Source organism: Metopolophium dirhodum, chromosome 4, assembly GCF_019925205.1.
Source record: "Metopolophium dirhodum isolate CAU chromosome 4, ASM1992520v1, whole genome shotgun sequence".
Taxonomy (NCBI): Eukaryota; Metazoa; Arthropoda; class Insecta; order Hemiptera; family Aphididae; genus Metopolophium; species Metopolophium dirhodum.
The window spans coordinates 3,286,885-3,308,491 of NC_083563.1; the positions used below are offsets into that span (position 1 = coordinate 3,286,885).

Consider the following 21,607-nt stretch of genomic DNA (forward strand, 5'->3'; position numbering starts at 1 on the left):
ATACGCTACACGATTCTGAGCGGTTCTGTTGGCCTCATAGAGTACCTAATATTATTACTCTATGGTTGGCCTATATATTTCTGAGGATATTTTACTATTTATTTATATTGGTATTAGATAATTTACTATTCTATTAGTATAGTACCGTAAGTTTAGGTTAAACTAATGTTTACCGAAAAAAAATCAAATATATTAGGTATATAGTAATTATTATTTATTATATTATTATTTCATATAATACTATATAGGTATTGTACTACTAGCTATTAAATTGTTATTATTAAGTATTAACACTAATATGTATGGTAAAATCTACGTAATGTAGAATAGTGTAAATGGATTCATAACTCATGAAATAAATACCTTACTTAAAATTAATAAGTCCCTACGAATAGTATATTTTTTTGAATTACAGAAAAGTAATTAAAATAATTATTTTTCGATTAAATATCGAATTTAAACTAGAAATGTCTATAAAAAAATGTCTGCGCATTTGTATGCTTGAGGTTTTTGGGTTTCTGTAAGAAACACTTACGAGGAATCTTGAATTAAATTGTCAAGCCTTACCCATTAAAATTTAAATTCATCGATTCTTTCCAAATCTAAAATGCATGGAGTTATTCTTTGTCTTATATTTAAATCATAGACGTAAATCTATACGGCCGTTATTTAAACAGAGATATCTTTTCTATACCACTTCTATTGTATATAGACATATCATGTGTAATGTGTATTTAAATAACAATTAACAACTTTTTTCATAAAATCTAAGTATTTTTTAAATAATATTCTTAACCTTTTTTATCGAGTTTAAAATCGTAAGAATATATTTTGTGTACAGTAAATCTTAATACTGTCAACTCTAACAAACAAAAATCAAAACGTATAAAAATATAGTATTAGCTATTCGATATTACTATAAGACATAAAATGTCATATTGTAAATTGTAATATATTATTATAATTTATTTTATTTTTTAATAAAAAAATAATAAATTTAATAAAACATATCTGAATTTTTATTTAAATCAACAAATATCAATAATAATCGTATAAATCTTAGTAATTTAACAGTGCAATAGAAGCGTATACAACAAAAGAGGCAATGCTAAATTATCAACTTGTTCAGTTTTTGCTTCGACGAGAGTTACGAAACCAGCTCCGAGCAGCGGTATCATCAGATTAATGTCACATGCTAAACCTATTGATTTTTATAAAAAAAACATATTAATAAAAACATGGATTTAAAAATTCTATAAGAATCTGAATTTACAACAAATCCAATCTAATCAATAAGAAGGATTTGAGATTTTAAACGTGAATAGTAAATTGCAAATAGATACACGTTAATTATTTCTATTGGATTTCCAAAGATAAATGATAATGAAGTAAATTTTTGTTTCCATTTCATATAGGTTAAGGTAAATGAATAGCAGATTTCGTTATGAATTTAGATTCTTCATTCTTTATACAAACCTGAATATTTGAGAGCGACAATGCACAGAGCTTGAGAAGCGAAACAAGCCACGGACCCTTCGATGCTTTTTTTCGTACCTGCAAATTACGTATAATCATATTATACAAATTAATACACGTTGATTTTTCAAGGAAATTAACAAATCATTTCCCTTTTATCAATCAAAAGAAAATAAACCATTTAGAGTTGTCATTAGAAATAATCATCTCTGTACTGGCCACCAATTTATAACCAATGATTCATCTGAACTGGGATATCAAGTGAAAATTATTTCGAATGTCCCTCGTAAGAACAAAACACCGTTATCACTATTCTTCATAGACTTAGAACAATCTCAAATTAATCAAGACATCTTTAAACTCACTTCTCTAAGTTATTGCAAAATCAAAGTTGAAACACCCCATACAAAAAGTAATACCTCAATGCCAGCGTTTCCAGTCCTACGTCCATACCCGTAGTTACTGTTTCCATATAATCCAATATATGTGTCCGCTGTGATAATGAACAAACCCAGTGTCAAAATCTTCGTAACAAACCAGCAATATAGGTATTAGGTATGTATAATGTATATACTATATATACTATAGATCAGTGGCATACACACGGGGTGGGGGTATTTTTTTACTATACTGAATATTGATGTATTTAAATTAATACAATTTAAAACCCATTTTAATATATATACATATACATATAATTTTTTTTATATAACCCCTCCCACTGAAAATATCTGTGGCGCCACTGCTTTAGATTGTAAATACTCAATAAACGTTCTTTTATAAACAAAAATAAATTATAAAAATACCTATCCGTTGTTTTGAAAACATTTTTTTTTTAGTTATAAGTATACCAATATTGAATTGTATTGTTACCGATTTCATATATTATATACACATATCTATATAGCTGATATAAAAATAATTTAATTATTTCAATTATATAATATAATAGCAGATATTCTAACTGTGTACAAAATCTGAGCATCGGCAATCATTTAAATTAGGTATAGATACGTCTATAAATCTTATGCACACTCGTTATCAAAAAAATTAATTGGTAGACAAGACCTACCTTTCCATTTATGACGTCCTATCCGTGAGCCTACCAAGCTAGCGGCCGTATCTCCGATTCCTATAGACAACACGCCAGACAGCAGCGGCAACAGGCTCCTGAGGTCAGGTCGCGGATGGATCCAAAGCGGAAGAGAGCATCCGACGAGCAAGTAGATCGGAGTGAATGCCACAGGTCCTTCGTCCTTTTCGTCCGAGTACACGCGAAAACCTTCCTGGAGGACCACGCCCAGTGGCGGCATGTTGGCGATGCGCAAAGTCTGTCAGAAGGGAACAAACTGTACTTAAATAATCGTAGCAGCAGGAAATGTATTAAAAAAAGAGGAAATCGTTAAATTTAATATCTACAAATAAACAGGTTGTAATTATAAAAAGGTTACCAGCTATATGGTTATATCGTATGTATAGTATTATACAAGGCTGGGCAAGTTAATGATTTGTTTTAACTCAGTTAAGTTAAGTTAATATGCACCAATAACAAAAAGTTAAAAGTTAAAAGTTAATTTAATTATAGGTTAACTCGGTTAAGTTAAAAGTTAATGCACACTTTTTGTTAACTTTTTATTAAGTTAAAAAAAGTTAATTTGTTTATGCAACGCTAGCGTGCTTAATTTTTTTCCAACCCAAAACTAAATTATAGGATATAGTGTTCATACATCATACAGTATTTCCATATAAGTTAGATTCGAATGATATACATTTTTAACTTTAAACAATTTACGATACATATTTTTTGACATGAAAACTAATTAGACTGAAATAGTGAAATATTTTAAGATTAAAAACAAAATAAATTAACTTAACTTACTTTTTAAAATGAAAAATTAACTCGTTAATTTCACGTTAATTAAGAAAGAAATTTAGTAAGTTAACAGTTAAGTTAATGAAAAGCCAAAAGTAACTAGTTAAGTTAAAAAGTTTAAATTAAATTAACTTTTTAACTTAACTTTAACTTGTTTATCTTGTTTTTCAATCAATAATTAAATCAATTCAATAACAAGCCGACTAACCAATACTACCCACGCCATGAAGTACTATTGTTGAATAGTTTCTTTAATTAAGCCAACTAAACCCTATTATGTATCCCTCCATTTATTGTGCTTATTGTAAAAATATTTTATACAGATTGTACAAATTAAAATAAATATGATAAAAAAAAAGTTCAATAACATTAATACCAAAACTTGTATTTAAATTATAAGCTACAGTAAATAATATTGTAGAAACAAAATTTAAAATAGTACATTCCAAAATATTAGTAATTGGAATTTGGATTAGACCACGAGAATTAAAAAAAGTATTTAGTATTCTAGAATAAAAATACAAATAAAAAGAATTTTTTAAGTATTTAAAATACATGGGTCAAAAAGTATTTGAAATACAAAAAAAGTGTTTAAATACAAGTATTCGAATACTTAACAAGACTGTGTCTAATGAATTACCTATGCAGTTTTAAACATTATCATAAAACGATTATAGTGATGAGTGTATTAATAATTTATAAACTTAGTAAACACTCACCTCCAAAAACACGAAACCAGCAAAAACCACGCCACTGGCCAGGTACAACAGACAAGGATCGTGAACAAGACCCGGCGCGTACACGAGGCAAGCGACCAGATGGAAGTTCTTTCTAATCGAAGTTGACGCCTTGGCGTCGCTCATTATTTGCACGCACACGAAAACGATGGCGAACGCCGAACAGCCAGCCCAGTACAGCAGCAGTATTGTCTGTAAACGACGTAGTTATATATTTATTAGGTACTTATATTATATAGTTGTACAGTGGCATTTCAGACAGAAGATAATTCCTAATATCGACGTGCTCTCACCGTGTGTCGGTCCCTCGTAACCCAATGCAAGATTCTTAGAATGGGACTACCGTTTAGGACGATATGCAGTGGCAACACTATCGTGGCGGACACGACTATGGCAAACGTCGCGTAAAACCGACCGGGCGACGCGCGTAGTTTTTCCACGTTATACACGACCAGGGCAAACACGGAAATGCCGACAATTCCGTACTGAAAAAATAAAAGTTTTATTAGGTGCAATACTTTTGTCGCAAACAATATTTATTTTTTTAGTGGTCTTAAGACTTATAGGTAACCTATACCTACTTAAAAAAGTAAAATATCAGAACGTTAACAAACACGTGAATTAAGCAATACCGATCGTAACATAACATATATTATAAATAATAGTTAATCATGTCGCCTAGAAAAATTCAAAGGGGGGTACTTATTTCTAATACCTATACACACGATAAAATAATATAAAGATATAGGAAGATCGGTTTTTTCTTCAACAATGAAGTTATTCAAAATCTGATTTTTGGAATTTTTAAATATTCTTACTTAAACACCATATTTACGGGAGATTGAGATTTTTTTACATTATCTTATAATTCTTGGTTCTAATATAGGTGCATCCGAATGTTTAAAAAACATAATATTTTGCTAAATAATTTAAAATGAAAAAAGATAGGTAGATAAAAGATATAGCTCTCATTAGAAAAACAGAAGTTATTATTACCACAGGACATTCCTTGAATGGTAAAAAAAATGTCAAATGTTCAAAATCGTTTGATGTATTATTATATAATAGGTATATATTCGAAAATTCCAAACATCAGATTTTGAATGCCTGCATTATTTGAGAAAAAAGGGAGGCGGTATATTATGCTTCAAAAATCACTCTGCATGTAATTTTAATATAATTTGTGACAGCCGGGACTGTCGTTTATAATCATGCCGATCTTTGGTCGTGTCCAGTTCGAGATACGCCATACCCATGCCGATTCCGGCACAGATACGGTCGGCACAGTTGAGCTCAATACCTTTTTGGTGACACTTGCGGTCACTCTTTTTTTTATACCTACCAATAATGGGCTATGAACTGGTTTTACAATACTGACATAATAACAATAATTTTAAACAATATTTTTTTAATATAATACAATAAACTACAACTTTCCTTCGCACTTTTACAGGCTTAGGACTGTCAATAAATAAAATATCTACTGGCGTGCTTAAGTTTTTTTTTAAAAATATTTATTAAAATTATTATGATATTTAACTATAAATTTTATAGAGATATGTTAGTTAATTGTTACGGTTTAAAAAGTAAGTTTTTGAACAAACGAAAGAATTTTTAGACATTTTCATATGATTTTAATGTTTTGTCAATTCTAATGTCGAGCTCCATGTAACATGTTTTCTTTTCTTTCCTTCTAAATTTAAAAAATGTCGATTAAACAATAAGTCTTCATGCTCAGCTTCTAATTTGAGACATTTGTATAGAGCTTAAAAAGTTAGTCAAGGTCTATTAATTTGTTTGTTCAATCTGCTGTTCCAGCCTTCAACAACATTATTCGTCCTGTGTCTTTTTTGGTACCTGACAATTCCATAGATTCTTGGACATTATTTCATTTTCGAACCACTTTTCTACAAAATAGTCATGAAATAATTAAATAATTAAAGTTTTTCATTATTAGGACTGCTTTTCATAATTATAAGCCAATCTCGTCAATATTTTGGAGTGGAATAAGAGCTAAATAATAATTACTATTATTATTAATATTTTATATTATTATGTCAGTATTGTAAATCCAGTTCATAGGTATAAAAAATAGTGACCGCAAATGCCACCAAAAAGGTATTGACCGCAACTGTGCCGACACCCCCATGCCTATATACCACCTGAGTAGTGCCAGACCAGCGTGATTGTTATACCTGTAGTATCAGCGTGAACACGTCGAAACACGTCTGCTGATGGTATGGCGCCAACATGTTGGTGACGGAGGCGACGGCAAACAGCAGCGCGGCCTGCGCAGTGACAGTGGCTTCGCCGTACGTGAAACTCAGCGGGCAGCAAGACACGACCGACCGCAAGAGCCGGTGGTAGGCGAGTGCGCAGGACGCGGCACATGTCAGGTTGTAAACGATGCCTGTTGTACAAAATAATATTCACGTTATTGTTTGTTTTAATATACAGGGCGGACACCGACGGATCTATACTGGAAGGCCGAAAGGGCCATTTCCCTCACCTACGGACACCAGTGACGCATATTTAATTTAATTATATCGATTCGATCATTCTAAGTTAAGTTTAGCAGGTCCACGTAGGTACCACACTGATACAAAAATGTGTTCGATGATCAATTTTAGATTCGTGTAAAGAAATATCACGACGTATAGCAATGCAGCCATGCAGGTACAATGCCTATAACAAGTCTTGTGTTTGTATAAAGGGAAAGTATAAGGACTAGGGACTGAGCCACCGGGGGGAGCAGAGCCCTTTATAAAAAAAATTGATATCGATTTGAGGCTCCAAGCCGCGAAATATTAGTTTCACATGAAAAATAAAATCGTATCCAAGTTCTGGATCCACTATTCTACCGTATTGTGATCGAAGTACATAAAGCGAACTACTAAAATATAATTTGCAACTCCAAAGACCAATATACTTATTCCTCTTTCGGAGTAACAATAATTATTGTAGAAAAAAGTATTTTGTTTTATACCGGTGAACGCTTATCGCTTATCATGGGTAAAGCTGCGTTTACATGGGGCGTGAATTTGAGAGTGAATCACGCCACTACGCCACCTTCGTTCGTATCTCACTACGACTGAAAATCAAACATTGTTTGATTCTATCACGTTTTGGGTCGTGGGGCCGAAAGCGTGGTCCACTCTCGTGGTCCATGTCTCGTGTAAACCTATAGCTTAATAGTATGTATACGTTTTACTTTTACTTGCCCAACTCAGTATAGAGGGTCAGCAGTTGCGCGATAACGGCCGCCGTGACGATGTAACTCAACGGTTTGGCCGGGAAGCGTTCGCAGTGCAACACGTCGGACACCGCACTAACCAAAATACCCAAACTCAGTATCGTCGATATCAAGTACGGTTCCGAGTAGGTTTCGCATGTGTAAAAGCCGGCGATTATTGCACACGGCAACGCCAACATTAGCCATGCTCCGGGCGCCGCATTTCGCCTAAAATTCAACATTGAAATATTTAAATGAAAATACGACAATGATTAAAAACACAAAGTGCTACATCGCGGTTCGCAATATAGTTGCGGCAGTGGCGGATTCACGGAAAAATTCGCGGTCTGCAAACATTACAAAGGAGGACCCAATAAAATAATTACTCGAGGCAACAATTTTTTTTGGTTTTTAATAAATACCCATTTTGAGTTACCTATAATTTACTTAAATTATAATTTAATTGCATAACAATGAACCATGAATCAATTGCGTGCCTGTCTATTATACAATTCAATATAGGTATTAAAATTGTAAATATAAATATTGGACATTTGGCCCCCGGGAGTTGTAAGACGTTTTTTTTTTTTAACCATGCGGCATAGTTTAAATATATTATTTAAAAATTAAATTTGACTGATGAAAATTGTATTGCAGACAAAGAATTTAGATTTAATAAGTATTATACTGAAACTTTATATTTTTAAAAAAGAATAGGTATAGGTAATTATTTACTGTAAATAATTTTCATATGGTTTTTGCATTTTATTTTAAATACCTATATGTAGTGACTGATATATCAAAACATAAATAATTATGTAAATGTATTTGTATTGTACCTAAATGTATTATAGGGGGACCGAGTGGCCGAGCGGACTAAGGCGTCGGTTGTGACGCACGCCGGCGGTGGTTCAAACCTCGGTTCACGGGCGGCATCCGGAGAACAAGTGCCGCCACCCCCCACCCGGGCATGGTAGATACCTACGGGTGCCCCCTTGAAAATCTGCCAAAACTACACACACGTGTTTACCATACCAACAGTATCCTCCCCTACAACCAAACAAACAAACAGCTAATAGCCTAATGGCCATAAACGAGGACGAAACGTCGGCGATTCGTGTACCTACGGTATACCGCTACTTATTAATTTTTTTTTTTTATAATTTTTATTAGGTTATTCAACAATCTGTACATAGTGTCATAGTTAGTACAATAGACCGAATAAATGTAACCATGTAGACATGATAGAACTCATAAGAGATAAGGGACCATCCAACGACGGCACTTCAGACCTATTAAATAGCATAATGAAATATGAAGTGAGTTGTGATGTAGGTACTACCTGCTCAATAATATTTTAGTTGTTACCAGCTACATAGACACGTAGTTATTGACTCGTCGTTCCTATAATTACTAGATATAATTAGGATCCGTTTTGAAAGTGTTTTTTTTCTTATTATTATTAAAATATAGGTTACCTATGACATTTCCAATCTGCAGTATAAGTAACAAACTAGGTAGGTAGGTACACTACAATAAACAAAAGTTATTTTAGAACAAATTAATAGATGTGTTTGCTTGAGTGAAGGGCCCTGTCCAGTGACACAACATACAATTACAAGACTCATTATTTAGGTTTGATTGTTGTTTTTTTAGTTAAAAAAAATTGTGAGCTACCAAGTCCGAGGGCCCAGTCCACAAATATCCATATTTGCTGCGCTGAATCCGCCACTGAGTTACTTAGCTACCATAATATTACTTATTAGTAAAGACCGGATTTATATTCTCTTAAAATACCTTAAATATGATGCTAATATTCTCGAAAAAACCTTAAAATATTCTCATTATATTCTCTTAAAAAATTAAAAAATATGCTAAAATATGCAAAATATACAAAAAAAAGCAAAAATATGCAAAAATAATCAATAAACATCATTATATTTACTTTAATATGCATTTAAAAATTTTTTTTCAATTTTATATTAATAGTGAGTTAATTATTAGGTATTTAAAGTTTCGTATTCTAATGGAATATTATTGCACTTTAGTAAGAGTTGGAAATGATAAAATAAAAAATTGTAAATGTTCAAAAAAATTTTTTCTGGGTACCGTAATATTAAAATTAAAAATAAATACAAATTTTTTCTCACAATTTACGAAATATTCCAAAATATGCTGAATGAATTAAATATTCTCTAACCCATAAAATATTCTCAAATATGCAAAAAAAACTTTTTTCTATGCATTCAGAATTGAACAAATCATCCACATTTTTTATTCTCATAAGACTGCATAGACCCAGTAACGATATGTAAAAACATATAAATCCGGTCTTTACTTATTAGTAATATATTTAATATACCTACTTAAAAATGTGTGTAGGGACCTATGGCGTAACGCGGCGCAACAACCGGGCTATGGAGGGCATGTTTCATAACTTCAAGTGGCGTCCCTGAGGGGGGGGGGAGCGCTTCTATATAAGTCGTGAAATGTTCTGTTTTTGCTAATAGATAAATACATTTTGTTAATTGTTTGTACACTGATTTTACAGACCGTTGATACACAAATCAAACATATGGATTATATAAGCACATCCATGTTAAGTTTTTGTTTAGCAAAGCGATATTCAAGACTAAAATGTTTTCGCCCCCGCCCCCTATTACAACAGTAAGGTATGCGTATTATTAATTTATTATACATTTTACATAGTAGGTACACATATAGGTACTGGATATAATTATAGGTAGTTTATAGGTAAGTTATTATAATTATGAATTGATATTATATCTATTTAATTATGAACTAGGTACCTATACTCTATATAGGTAGGTATTTTAAAAGCTGTTCCTACTTATTTTGTACCTATGTTTATAAATTATATTTTGTAAGAATTTAGTAAAAAGTATAAACTTTATTTAATATTTAATTTATAATACAATATGAGCAAGGAAACTTTTAAAATGATGGGTATCAACGCAGTTTTTTGATACATACACCACGCTTAATAATTTTTTCACATTGCTTGTAACTTGTACGTATCGTATTCGTATACTCATATCGTAGTTCTCCACTCTTTATTGTCATTATTATTTTAATACTTAGGTACCTACTATAAAATGTGAAGAATCATAAATAGAGAACTTAGGTCTACCGTCTACATATTATTTAGGAGGGCGGGTGTGGAGAAGATGAGCATGCAGTGGCGTAAACATGATTTCTGAAAGGGGGGGGGGATCAAAAAAAGAAAATGACATGGCTAAATGGGAGGGGAACATTGGAAAATCCCCCACCCTCTCAAAATTTTTTACTTAAGTAATAAAAAGTCAATGCCCCCCCGATCTGACCCCCATGACCCCTCCTTGTCTACGCCACTGACTAGCCGTGATCATACTATTATCATACTACATAATTTGTGATATACCCTATCTTTTTTCATGGTTTACAGGAGAAAATATACATGTAGGCAGGTACAGTTCTACTGAATTTCAGGTTGAAAGTTTATGTAGATATATGAATATGACTGTTTTCAACTGACAACTGGGTTCCCATGATACTGTGTCCGTACTCCGTGAATAAATTTAAACATGACAGTGGTGGATCTAGGATTTTGTTGTCGTTTTTTGTGGGTGGGGGAAACATTTTTAAAAACAGTAATGAATAAATTTAGAAAACACTGATTAGTTATACTTATTAGTATAAAGTAACTTTATATCATTATAATTATAATGTACCAAAAATAAGAGTATGTTTTTATAAATATTAGTATATTGAGTTACTCATAGTCATAAGTTTTATATTACAACTATATTAATCATATACAGTGTGTCCCAAAATTCCAACTCATCAACCTTAGTATTTCCGTGGCAAATCAATATATTTAAATGCAGTTGTTTTGCAGTAAGAAGCGTGTGCATTTTAATTGAATGGCACAAGATTCAAATTAGACCATTTTCAAAAAATGTTTATGAAATTTGATTTTTTAACCTGAGTCAATTTTCACTCAATTTTAATATATATATTTTTTAAACTGTTTTAAGAAATATGATCAAGAAAAGATCCATACTAAAGGTGATACAGGAGTTTCGGGACTTACTGTATAGAACGGCCAATATGTTAGGTTAGGCGGGGCCTCCCTTAAATCCGCCACTGAATCATGGCTACATGAAAAAAATTCATCGTCTTTATTACAATATAGGTATAGCATGATTTTATTCAAAATCAAATCTTGCCATCTATTATTCATGTATTTTATTATTATTATTTTAGTATTGTTACTTTTTGTATACAATATTGTTTGTTTAACAGCTCATGGCATTTAGTCTGATAATATACGGCTTTAACTATGTACAAAATACAATTCAACATTAACAACAATTTTGCTATGAATTGGATTAATGTTTCATCAACTATGATGTCTGATTTAAATTTAGCCGTAAGTAAAATCAATTCACAGCTAAGCAAATAACTCTGGTAATAATTAATAATGAAATAATCATGAATTATCTAAAATAAATTAAGGCATATTTAACATCTTTTAAATTGGCATACAAAAAATTTATAATTTTACATTAATATACAACAACATTTAACAGTTTAGTATAAAGTTTTTAATTACATAATAATTTGTTAACATTATGCAAGATCTTTTCATAGTCTTGTGAACTACCTAAACTATTTTAATTGTAAAACATTGTTGTCAAATTAAATAAAAAAAATTGTAGAAACAAAAATACCATATTTTAAACCAGATACATTATTCACTTTGTGGTTATCATAATATAATACTGAAAATATTGAATTATGTGACATTAATATAAAAATTTTTTTTGACAAATTAATAATGAAATGTAATAAAACAATAAAAAAAATTTGCTTATACAAAACAAATGGACAAAAAAATTTTTTTATTTTGTGTTATGATTTTATTTATTATTTGGATTTCCAAATCGATCCATTGTTTTCACCTGAGCAGTTAAGTCAATTTGGACTTTTTTCCTTAAATAAAATATTGGACAATCTCGACTAGTGCAAATTACTTCTTCATGTAAACTTCCTTGACAACGTTGACATTCAGTCCATAAGCGGCAAAACTTTTCTTGTAGATCGTTCACTTTAACACGTTCCTGATAATATAGCTCACCTTGTTTGGGCATACAATATTTACATAGAGCATTTTTCTCCTCATTAGTAGGCAGTACACTTTTACACCCTAGACATACTTCTCTTTTTTTTGTGAAGGCTGATAATGCACTCACTTTAGATGTTACCATGGCTTTTTTACGTGTATGATCACCTTTCAACAAAACAGATTCTGCTTTGTCTCCAAGAATTGGAGAAAAAATTCTGACCAAAGGCTTAGACAGTTGATTTTCCAAATAATAGTTAAAATCAATAGGTATATTATTTTCCAAAACAAATATTGGATCTTCTGCTCGTTGATATGCTGGTGAACCCTTGGTGCCTGTTATTAGAATATATGGTATACGGTCGCCTAACTTAGGTGCGTTTCCAGGATCTCTTTTTTTCATCTTTATTGATAACTCTACATGAGCTTGTTTTGCAGTGTAATCATTTTTGGTCAACTCTTTCGTAATTACCAACTGTGATATGTCAATTCGATTGCATAACAGATCACTGATAACTTCTTTTGCATAGGCAACTGCACCATCAGGATCTCTATCAATAAGTAGCTTTTGCAAACAGGTATTAATCATGTTAGATACTAATGGTGAATTGTCTCTGCGTACTGTCTCTAATCCCTTACAGTCCATCTTGTCGTATTTGTCAGGTTGTGTAAAATAAAGGCCAGCATAACGTTTTTTATTAATTAATAAATATGGAAAATAAACTTTTTCAAAATCTAATTTTATAGGTTTTATAAATTTTGTTGTTACATACTCGGCTGCTTCACGTCCCAATTCCATTGCTTTCTCGATAGACTTTACTCCAAATTTTACCATGACAGAATCGGTGTCTCCATAAATAACTACAGCATCATGTTCATATCCATTTGCTATGCAATACTTTTGTTCGACCTCTTGTTTCGTTCGTTCAATCATTGTTCTACCATATGAGGTAACACTTGTTGATATTTCTAAACATGGTAACTTTCCTACTTGAGCTCCAGTAAAGCCATAAACTGAATTTGCACTAATTTTCAATGCCAATTGTCGACCATCCAAAACTTTTATTTTAAAAGGATCAGTCTCAGATTTCAAATCTGTTTTAGCCTTCTTACGCGCAGATAATAAATTTTCTAAAATTTCTGGCAATAATCCTTTTCGTATAGAATTAGACAAAAAGTAACTACCAGAAGGAGTTTTTGTATAATCATTTTCAGACAAATTTAAAAGGTTTATTGTTTTTTGAGACAACAGAGTAGTATAACATAAATTATGTGCCATCATAATACTCGGATACAAGGAAGTGAAATCTAATGTTGCAATTGGATCAGCATAATAACCTTTAATAGGTTCTATTACAGTTGCTCCTTCAAATTGTTCATCCTGCATACCACCAGCCATTGTAGGCATTATATAATTTTTTTCCTGTGCTAGACGCAGTAATTGAGATACAACTTTTGCCTGCTGACCTCCAGTTAAGAGACTTCCCAATGGAACACCAGTTACTCTGGCCATTTCCATGTAATTAATCAAGCACATAAGTTTATCTAAAAGTTTTAATGGAAGGAATGCATCTTTTAAACAGTAAACTGCGAGACGGCGTCTTGTTTGAGGAGTGCCATTTTGTAAATCTGTTATAATACTATGGTGAACATCTTCTTTTTGTTCTTGTAAAAAATGATAACTAACGGAGTTTAATGAATATGATCGTAACTTATAGTCTCGCACTAACACCAAGTATAAATCAAAAGGAACTCTTCCATCAATATTAACACTTTTATTTTCTCTTCTGCCCATTTGTTTACTTTGAAGAACTTGTTCTCTTATAACCGACTGTATGTCTTTGATGCGTCCCAAGAAATTGAAATTTTTTGTATGCAAATGTTTCGCACGATTCAACAAATAAGGTAAATCAAAATTATTAATGTTATATCCAGTAATAATGTCAGGATCACATTCTCGAACAAATGCAGCCCATTTTTCAAGCATAGTATTTTCTTTTTCACAACTTATAACTTGACTACCAACTATTGGTGCACATGTATTTAATGTAAATACATTTCTAATTAATCGTTTGTTTTCTATTTGTACCATATTAGCTATTTGTATAACAGGATCTTTGTCTGCTTCAGGAAATATACCTTTACGGCCAGCACATTCAATATCAAAGCTGAGAATTCGAAAAGGGGCAACTTTACTCCATTCACCTTCTGGAGCATGAGCGATCATTTTTTGCCAACCAACATCTACCTCTAACTGACATCTAGAATGGCCTTTTAGTCGTGAATTGGAATCACGTATAGTGTAAGAGCCTGCAGGAAGTTCGATCCAGCTACAACCAACAATTTTTAAATCTACCATGAACCGCATATCATAATCAACATTAGTTTCAAACATTCTATAATTATGTCCAGAAAAAGTAGGTAATACTGGTTCTTTTTCCAGAAGTCTTTTTGCAGCAGGCACTAATTTTGGTAAAGCCATAGTTATTTTTAAATATTTTTCTAGTTCTTCGCCATGATAGCCATAAAGATTTATCTTTTGAACTATTTCTACCATAAGAACAGGTTCCTGCACTCTATTTTGATTTCCACGCATATCACTTAACACAACTGCATTTAAACGAGTTTTAAACTCTTTACAGTGTTCGGGACCGAATCCTTCAGGAGCATTGGTGTAAAAATATGGAGAATACCCATGCACATTACAGCATACAGAATTACCATCCATAGTAATTCCAAACATTCGAGTAATAGGAACTAGACCAGTTTGTGCACCACTCATTCCTTTCATTGGTTCTCCAATATAATTGTCAATAGTAAGTTGTTGAAAAGCTAAACTTTCAGTAACTGGATTAATTGCTTTCATAGCGGGTCTACTCCACAGAGCACTGGAGTCTTCTTGGTCAGGACCCTCACCCAATATATCTTGTGACAATTCATGTTCTTTATCCATTTCTTCCATAATGGCAAGATCATTTTCAAACATTGATTGTTGAAAATCATCATCATCTTCAGCTTTAAATTTTTTATTAAAATTGCCTTGTTTATCTGACAAATTTGGTCTTTTCTTATTAAACATCTTTCTTGAGGTTTAAAAATGTCTGCAATAAAAATAAATTCAATAAAAGGTTTTACTGAGTTTTACAGAATGAATTTGAATTTAAATTAAAAGTTAAAATTTCATCTAACCCAGGAAATTATGGTGTAAATAAAGTAATTAACTCAAAATCTATTATACATAAATTAAAATCATATTTCAACATGTAGGTAATTTTTAATTAATTTTCAATCCAACCACAAAGTAAATATTTGTTAATAGGTTCCTGAAGTTTGAAGCATAGGTTAGATTTTGTTTTTACAAAATTAATTAAATGTAAAAAAAATTTATTACAATATTGTAGATAAATTGTTAGTGGTTCTAATTAACATATTCAAATATCATATTATATGGAGTTAATCAGGGCTTAGCACCTGTTGGGTATTGGGCGCTGGATGTATTTAGGTGTTCAAACACCGGAATAAAAAATGTAAACAAACATTCAGGTTTTAATAATTGTTATTAGGGTTATATTGGTTAATACGGGTGTTCAGTAGTCTAGAAAAAAACACAACTTTTAAAGGCCAAAAAATTTTTTTTAATAAAACGTTTCATGTTATTTATAATAAAGAATAAATTCTTAACACAAATGCGTAACATTTTTGTTAGACCAAACTCGTTTTATTACTGTACAGTAGTTACATATTTCTAAGAAACTACAAGAAGTAAGACAATGGGAAATTAATTATGTACCTATTTATTTACTAGTTGCCAAGTGGACGGATATAAACATAAGTTAACTAAAATATTTAAAATAGGTTGAGCTGTAGAGAAATAAAATAAAATATAAATTATGACTTTGCGATTTCCAGAAAACTGGTAAATATACACAGTTACTAAATTAATAATTATAATAATACTGCTTGAGAAGTTGGTTAGCAAATAATACTATATAGTTTTTAATTATAGGTATTATTACTTATAAGTTATTAGTATTTGATATTTTGGTCACCACTGTCAATTTGTTAATCAGTTTTGTGGGGAACCTGTTCATATTTTATACTGCTATTGGCTATATTTGGATTTATTTTATATACAATATACTAATAAAGTAATAAATTATATATTATATATATAAGGTTCAAGATATAATTAAGTATTAGGCAATTTGGTTTAATCAGAATCAATTAATGATTTTATTGGATAGTATTTTCAAGAAAATAATTATTGAATTTACCTACCTATGATTTATTATACAATTGTTCATGTTAATTTATTATTATTAACAAACAAGTATCTACAGAATCGAACTCACTATAAGAAATACTTATAAAAAATAATATATCACATGAAGATTGTAAAAAACAAAACTATTCGAGTTTTTTTTTTTTTTTTTTTTATTCGGGTGTTTTGAAAACAGAATTATTTGGGTTATATGAGTTTCGGGTGTTTAAAAGTTTTTAGAGGTGTTAGGGGTTCCGGTTAATTCGGTTGCATGGCCTTGGAGTTAAAAATTTAGTTATAAAAATTGGAAAATGTGTGTTACAAGATAACCACAGTAATTTGAATTATATTTATAAATTTAAGGGAGTAAATTCATTCAATTGTTGGCACTTTAAAATTTAAAATTTATGGAACACACAGTAATTGTAATGAAAAATCATATTTATTAAATTATTAATGCCAGTTAGGTACATTGATAAAAGAAAAACAATCCTACATATTATGGTAATATTTTAAAGACTCGGAAACAAAAATATCTTATAATAAACTTCAATATGCATCACAATGATAACATCATTTTAAATAATATAAAAATAAATACAAATTAAAGAAATGGTTTTGACAAAACAAGAAATCAAATTTTAAAGACTTGTTATAACTAAAAATACCAAAATAATTTAAACTAAATATAACAATACCTACTTAGATTTAATTTAAACTGATAATAAACTTTAATATACATTTTTACTAAATTTAAGCACCAATTTAGGTACTTTTATAATCCATAATCAAATCTAGGTTAAATAAAATATTTTATTAAGTATAATACTGACCTGTATTGTAAATTATTAGTTTGTGCTGTTAAATTTATATTATCGTTTATAAATTTGTTTACATCATTAATAGTTAACATGGCACATTAAATACAGAACTTTGTTCATCGATAATAAGCAATTCTGAAAAAAAAAATTCATATATATAAAACATACAAATAAAATAAACTGTTAAAATATTATATAAGCTTTTAGTAACTATAATATGAACCTACAAATTAGAATATTTTTCTTTGTATATTAGATATGTATGTACTACCGCCTACCATTGATTATAATTTAAAATATAATATTCTAAGTTGTACACTTGTACCTAATGACAATTTATGGTATATTTTGTCTAGCTACATTTAGTTAGTTAACACTTTTTTAAATTAATGTATTAAAGTGTGTAATAATGATGACTGATAAGTTTGAAAAGCAAAACTAAGTTTAAAATAAATGATAAAAAAAAACTATTAAATATTACCTAATTTCATTATTTTAACTAATATTCTTAACTTTATTTATCAAAACATTGGACTTTGTAACATGTGAATACCAAATTAATTGGTATGGACAGCTGGCCACTCTGCCTATATGCTGATCAAAGGTTAAGTTGGAGTGCTTACAAATTAAAAAGTAACCTTCTTAAATCAAATTGTTATATTATAATTAATTAATTGTCTTGGGTAATAACTTTAAATAGTAATCAGCTAAATAAAAAAAGGTAATAACTAAGGTTCAAATTTGTAGGCAATATAGTCAATAAAAAAAAAGCATTTAAAATGTGAAAAAGGCCAAAAAAAGCAATTACAACATTTACTTAAAAATTAAATAGATTTCAGTTGATTCCACTAGTTTGTGTAAAAAAAAAACTAACTACTATGTACAAAAACGATAAATTAACTTGCTGTAACAAATACAAATCGATATTGCGGATAATAAATCCCATTAAAACTAATTTTAAACATGACATCGACAATGTGTCGTCTTTACAAGCTCGTATCGATTTATTCCGTTGATATGTAAAGAAAACTATCAACTCAATTGATATTTAAACACAAATAAATTAAAAAAGAAAAAAATCAAATAAAATTTCACCCATTATGTTAGAAATTAAATGAAATACATTTTATTTCAAAAATTTTTTTTCTGGTTATCAAAAAAAAAAAAGATATTTGTCTTCAAACCCAAACCTTAGTAATAACTTATATATTTTAAGTAAATTTTAAATATAATAAAATCATGTCTATATATTAACTAACTTATTAATGAATAGTTTTGTTTAACCACGCTGTTACAATGATTTTTAATGAAGTGTATAATTATTATTTTAAAATGTTGAGTTAAATTTAATAAATGCAATTAACTTCATTTTAACAGAGTTAAGTTAATTTTTTTTCTCCATATTAACTCAAGTTAAATATTCTGTTGGATTAGGTTTACTATCAACTTATAACCTAACTTAATGATGTGAGCTCAACATAACTAACTCAAGTTAATGTTTTCATAAACTCGCTCGCCTTTAATGAATATGGTTATAATATTATAGAGGTTACAGATATAATTAAATTATGATACTAAATAACTAACTAGGTAAATAATGCTTTTAAAGTTTTGCTGTGGCTAAGTATATAAATTTTAGTCTCTAAGACCAACATTCAACATAGATCAAACGCATTCGTGTATGATTGTTTTTTTGTGATTTTTGGGTAATTTTAGAGTAAAATCAACTATTAAAAAAATTATTGAGGATAATATTTTTGAAGTTTTGACAACTTGGTTTTAAATATGTAGTATAATTATTTGATTTTAAAAATAAAAAATAAATTTAAATTTGAATGGATATTAAATTGCTTTAAGACAATGTTTAGACAAATCGACACCATACTCTCAATAATTTTATTTTTTATATATTTGTCACAGGTGATTTTACTCTAAGATAACTTAAAAACATAAAACAACTTTTTTGTGTGTTTTTTATATGTTGCGTAGAATAAATTAACTAAATAACAACTAATTGGCGAGTTGGAGATACATTGTGATCGCATTTATTTTCAGTATAGGTAGGTACTGTTTATTTATTGAACATGCCTAAGTTTGGTATTTAGGTTTTGTATTATTGTTAATAGTATTATAAATCCTTATCGACTACATGGCTGCATGACATTTTTTGAGGGCATTATTGCATTGAAAAGGAACTATTGGTTATTTTTTTCATAGTTTTTAGGGCATTTAAATCAGGGGCCTGATGATAACATAAATATACTTAACAATTTTAATTATTGTAAATTGAATTGTTATGTTAAGGCGTTTGAACAAATCACTATAATATTTCAGTTATTTACATTTATATACAACATGTAGGTACGAGCCAACGATATTAATTTAAATAATCAGATATAAAATTAAACACAATTTGATACATACTATTACTTGTACGTGTGTTCAACACGACCGGAGAGTGCTGTTATTGAGTGATTGAACAACGGAAAATATTGATACTGAAAATCGTCAAACCAACACCGTACATCCGCGCCAACCGCCTGCTAATCAAATTAATGAAACCGATAAAGGTTAAAGGTATCAAATTCCAAAACTGAACAGGAAACAACTAACAAGTCGGCTCGGACATCGCCGACCGAGAGTACCTATAAGTTTAATAAGTTATGACCGACTACCGGACTACGTGATACCTTTAGCAAATAGCAATACACTCATAATGAGTTATATTGTATACTTACATATTATTCAGAAAACCGGAACAGAATTTTTAGTAAATAAATAATGAACACTATAGTAACACTGAACGGAGTACAAAACAAAATAACCTAGAAAAAAGCGGGAAAATATTGATAACCGCCATTGATAACCCTTTCCAGTTTCCACCACATACACGAATGGCTCTAGCAATAAAAATTGTTGTGGAATTCATGACGCCTGTGATGAAACCACGAACTACTATAAAACTAAAAAATTTTTTATAACATCCGTATAGGTATCTGGTAGGTAGTCATTACGATTAGTCATACTAATCGATACAAATTATACATACAATATAGGAATCAATTTTCAAATCTAATATGTCACTACAACCGATGTCATTTTAAACAGTTTCTACTACATAGTTGAAACAAATAAATTAATAAATAACCAAGTAGGAATATAAATATTATATTTTAATGAATTTATTTATTAATAATTTACATAATATCAGATATATTTATAAAAATAATAATCATAATTAATAGGTATGCACATTTTTTAAATATATTAATGGAATTGTATATGCATAAATTTAAAAAAAATGTATTTAATTATTTATTTTTATTCTATTTAAAAAAAAATTTGAGCTTCCAACACTCATAAAATATTAATTTGTCTTTCCAGTTTCCGGTAAACTTTGTTTTGGTATTAAATGTATGAAGACTTACAAGGATTATTGTATTCAATTTTTTAATTTTTCATCTAAACAAAATAAATTTTATCAATGATAGTAAAAAAAAAACTAATAGAAATAAAAATTGTTTTATTCAAATATTTCAAAATGATATGCATGAAAAAGTATGAAAAAACTATGGTGAATAAAAAATGTTAGTAAATCCTAGATTTTCATTATATTATTTTTGATTTTTGACGAACCCAAAAATAAACATAGTAAAATCAATACATTCATCGGAGCAGCTCAGAATCTAAAATTAAAAAACAACAATTCTTATGCTAAACCAGTTTTTGACAAAATTGATTTTATTTTTAGGTTTAACTAAAATACTAATAACTTAGATACCATAGGTGTCAACCAACAACAACTGTAGGTGAAATTTTCACTTAATGTTTATGTAAAATTGTAAGCGAATTCACCCAAATGTCAGTATAAAAGAAAAGTTCTTAAATGTTTTATTTATTGATACAATACTGGCCAATGGAATAACAGATTGTGAAATTTGACAGAATATAGGTAGTTGTCACAAGTGTTTATTTTTTAAATATTAACAAACATAAATAAGTTTATATAATTCTACATGCCATGTAATATAAGTAATGCAAATAAAATAATATGACAAATTAATAAAGTTCTACGATTAATA

At 29.6% G+C, this 21,607-nt stretch overlaps 2 protein-coding genes across 3 annotated transcripts; both read right to left on the reverse strand.

Moving 5' to 3' along the window:
- Window positions 1–1,067: 1,067 nt before the first annotated feature.
- LOC132942734 (dolichol kinase) lies at window positions 1,068–8,624 on the reverse strand. Its single transcript, XM_061011364.1, has 8 exons — window positions 8,530–8,624; window positions 7,308–7,546; window positions 6,282–6,496; window positions 4,380–4,571; window positions 4,069–4,278; window positions 2,549–2,807; window positions 1,477–1,554; window positions 1,068–1,201 (listed from the first exon to the last, which is right to left on the reverse strand). Exons 1-8 carry the CDS (start codon window positions 8,622–8,624, stop codon window positions 1,068–1,070), a joined length of 1,422 nt encoding a protein of 473 aa, XP_060867347.1.
- A 3,226-nt stretch (window positions 8,625–11,850) lies between these two features.
- On the reverse strand, window positions 11,851–20,417 carry LOC132942345 (DNA polymerase delta catalytic subunit). 2 transcript variants are annotated; one of them, XM_061010654.1, is made up of 4 exons: window positions 20,264–20,417; window positions 19,950–20,068; window positions 17,538–17,660; window positions 11,851–15,544 (listed from the first exon to the last, which is right to left on the reverse strand). In XM_061010654.1, exon 4 carries the CDS (start codon window positions 15,520–15,522, stop codon window positions 12,241–12,243), a length of 3,282 nt encoding a protein of 1,093 aa, XP_060866637.1. In that variant the 5' UTR covers window positions 15,523–15,544; window positions 17,538–17,660; window positions 19,950–20,068; window positions 20,264–20,417; the 3' UTR covers window positions 11,851–12,240. The 2 variants fall into 2 exon arrangements, with proteins under 2 accessions (XP_060866637.1, XP_060866638.1); XM_061010655.1 differs by having other exon boundaries at window positions 19,950–20,170; window positions 20,264–20,345.
- Window positions 20,418–21,607: the final 1,190 nt, after the last annotated feature.

Coding starts and splice junctions, on each gene's coding strand:
- LOC132942345 (XM_061010654.1), bottom strand. CDS start 15,522: ATGTTTAATAAGAAAAGACCAAATTTGTCAGATAAACAAGGCAATTTT.
- LOC132942734 (XM_061011364.1), bottom strand. CDS start 8,624: ATGCTATTTAATAGGTCTGAAGTGCCGTCGTTGGATGGTCCCTTATCT. Junction 7,547..8,529: donor TTACATTTATTCGGTCTATT/GTACTAACTATG, acceptor GTTGAATTTTAG/GCGAAATGCGGCGCCCGGAG. Junction 6,497..7,307: donor GACCCTCTATACTGAGTTGG/GCAAGTAAAAGT, acceptor TTTGTACAACAG/GCATCGTTTACAACCTGACA.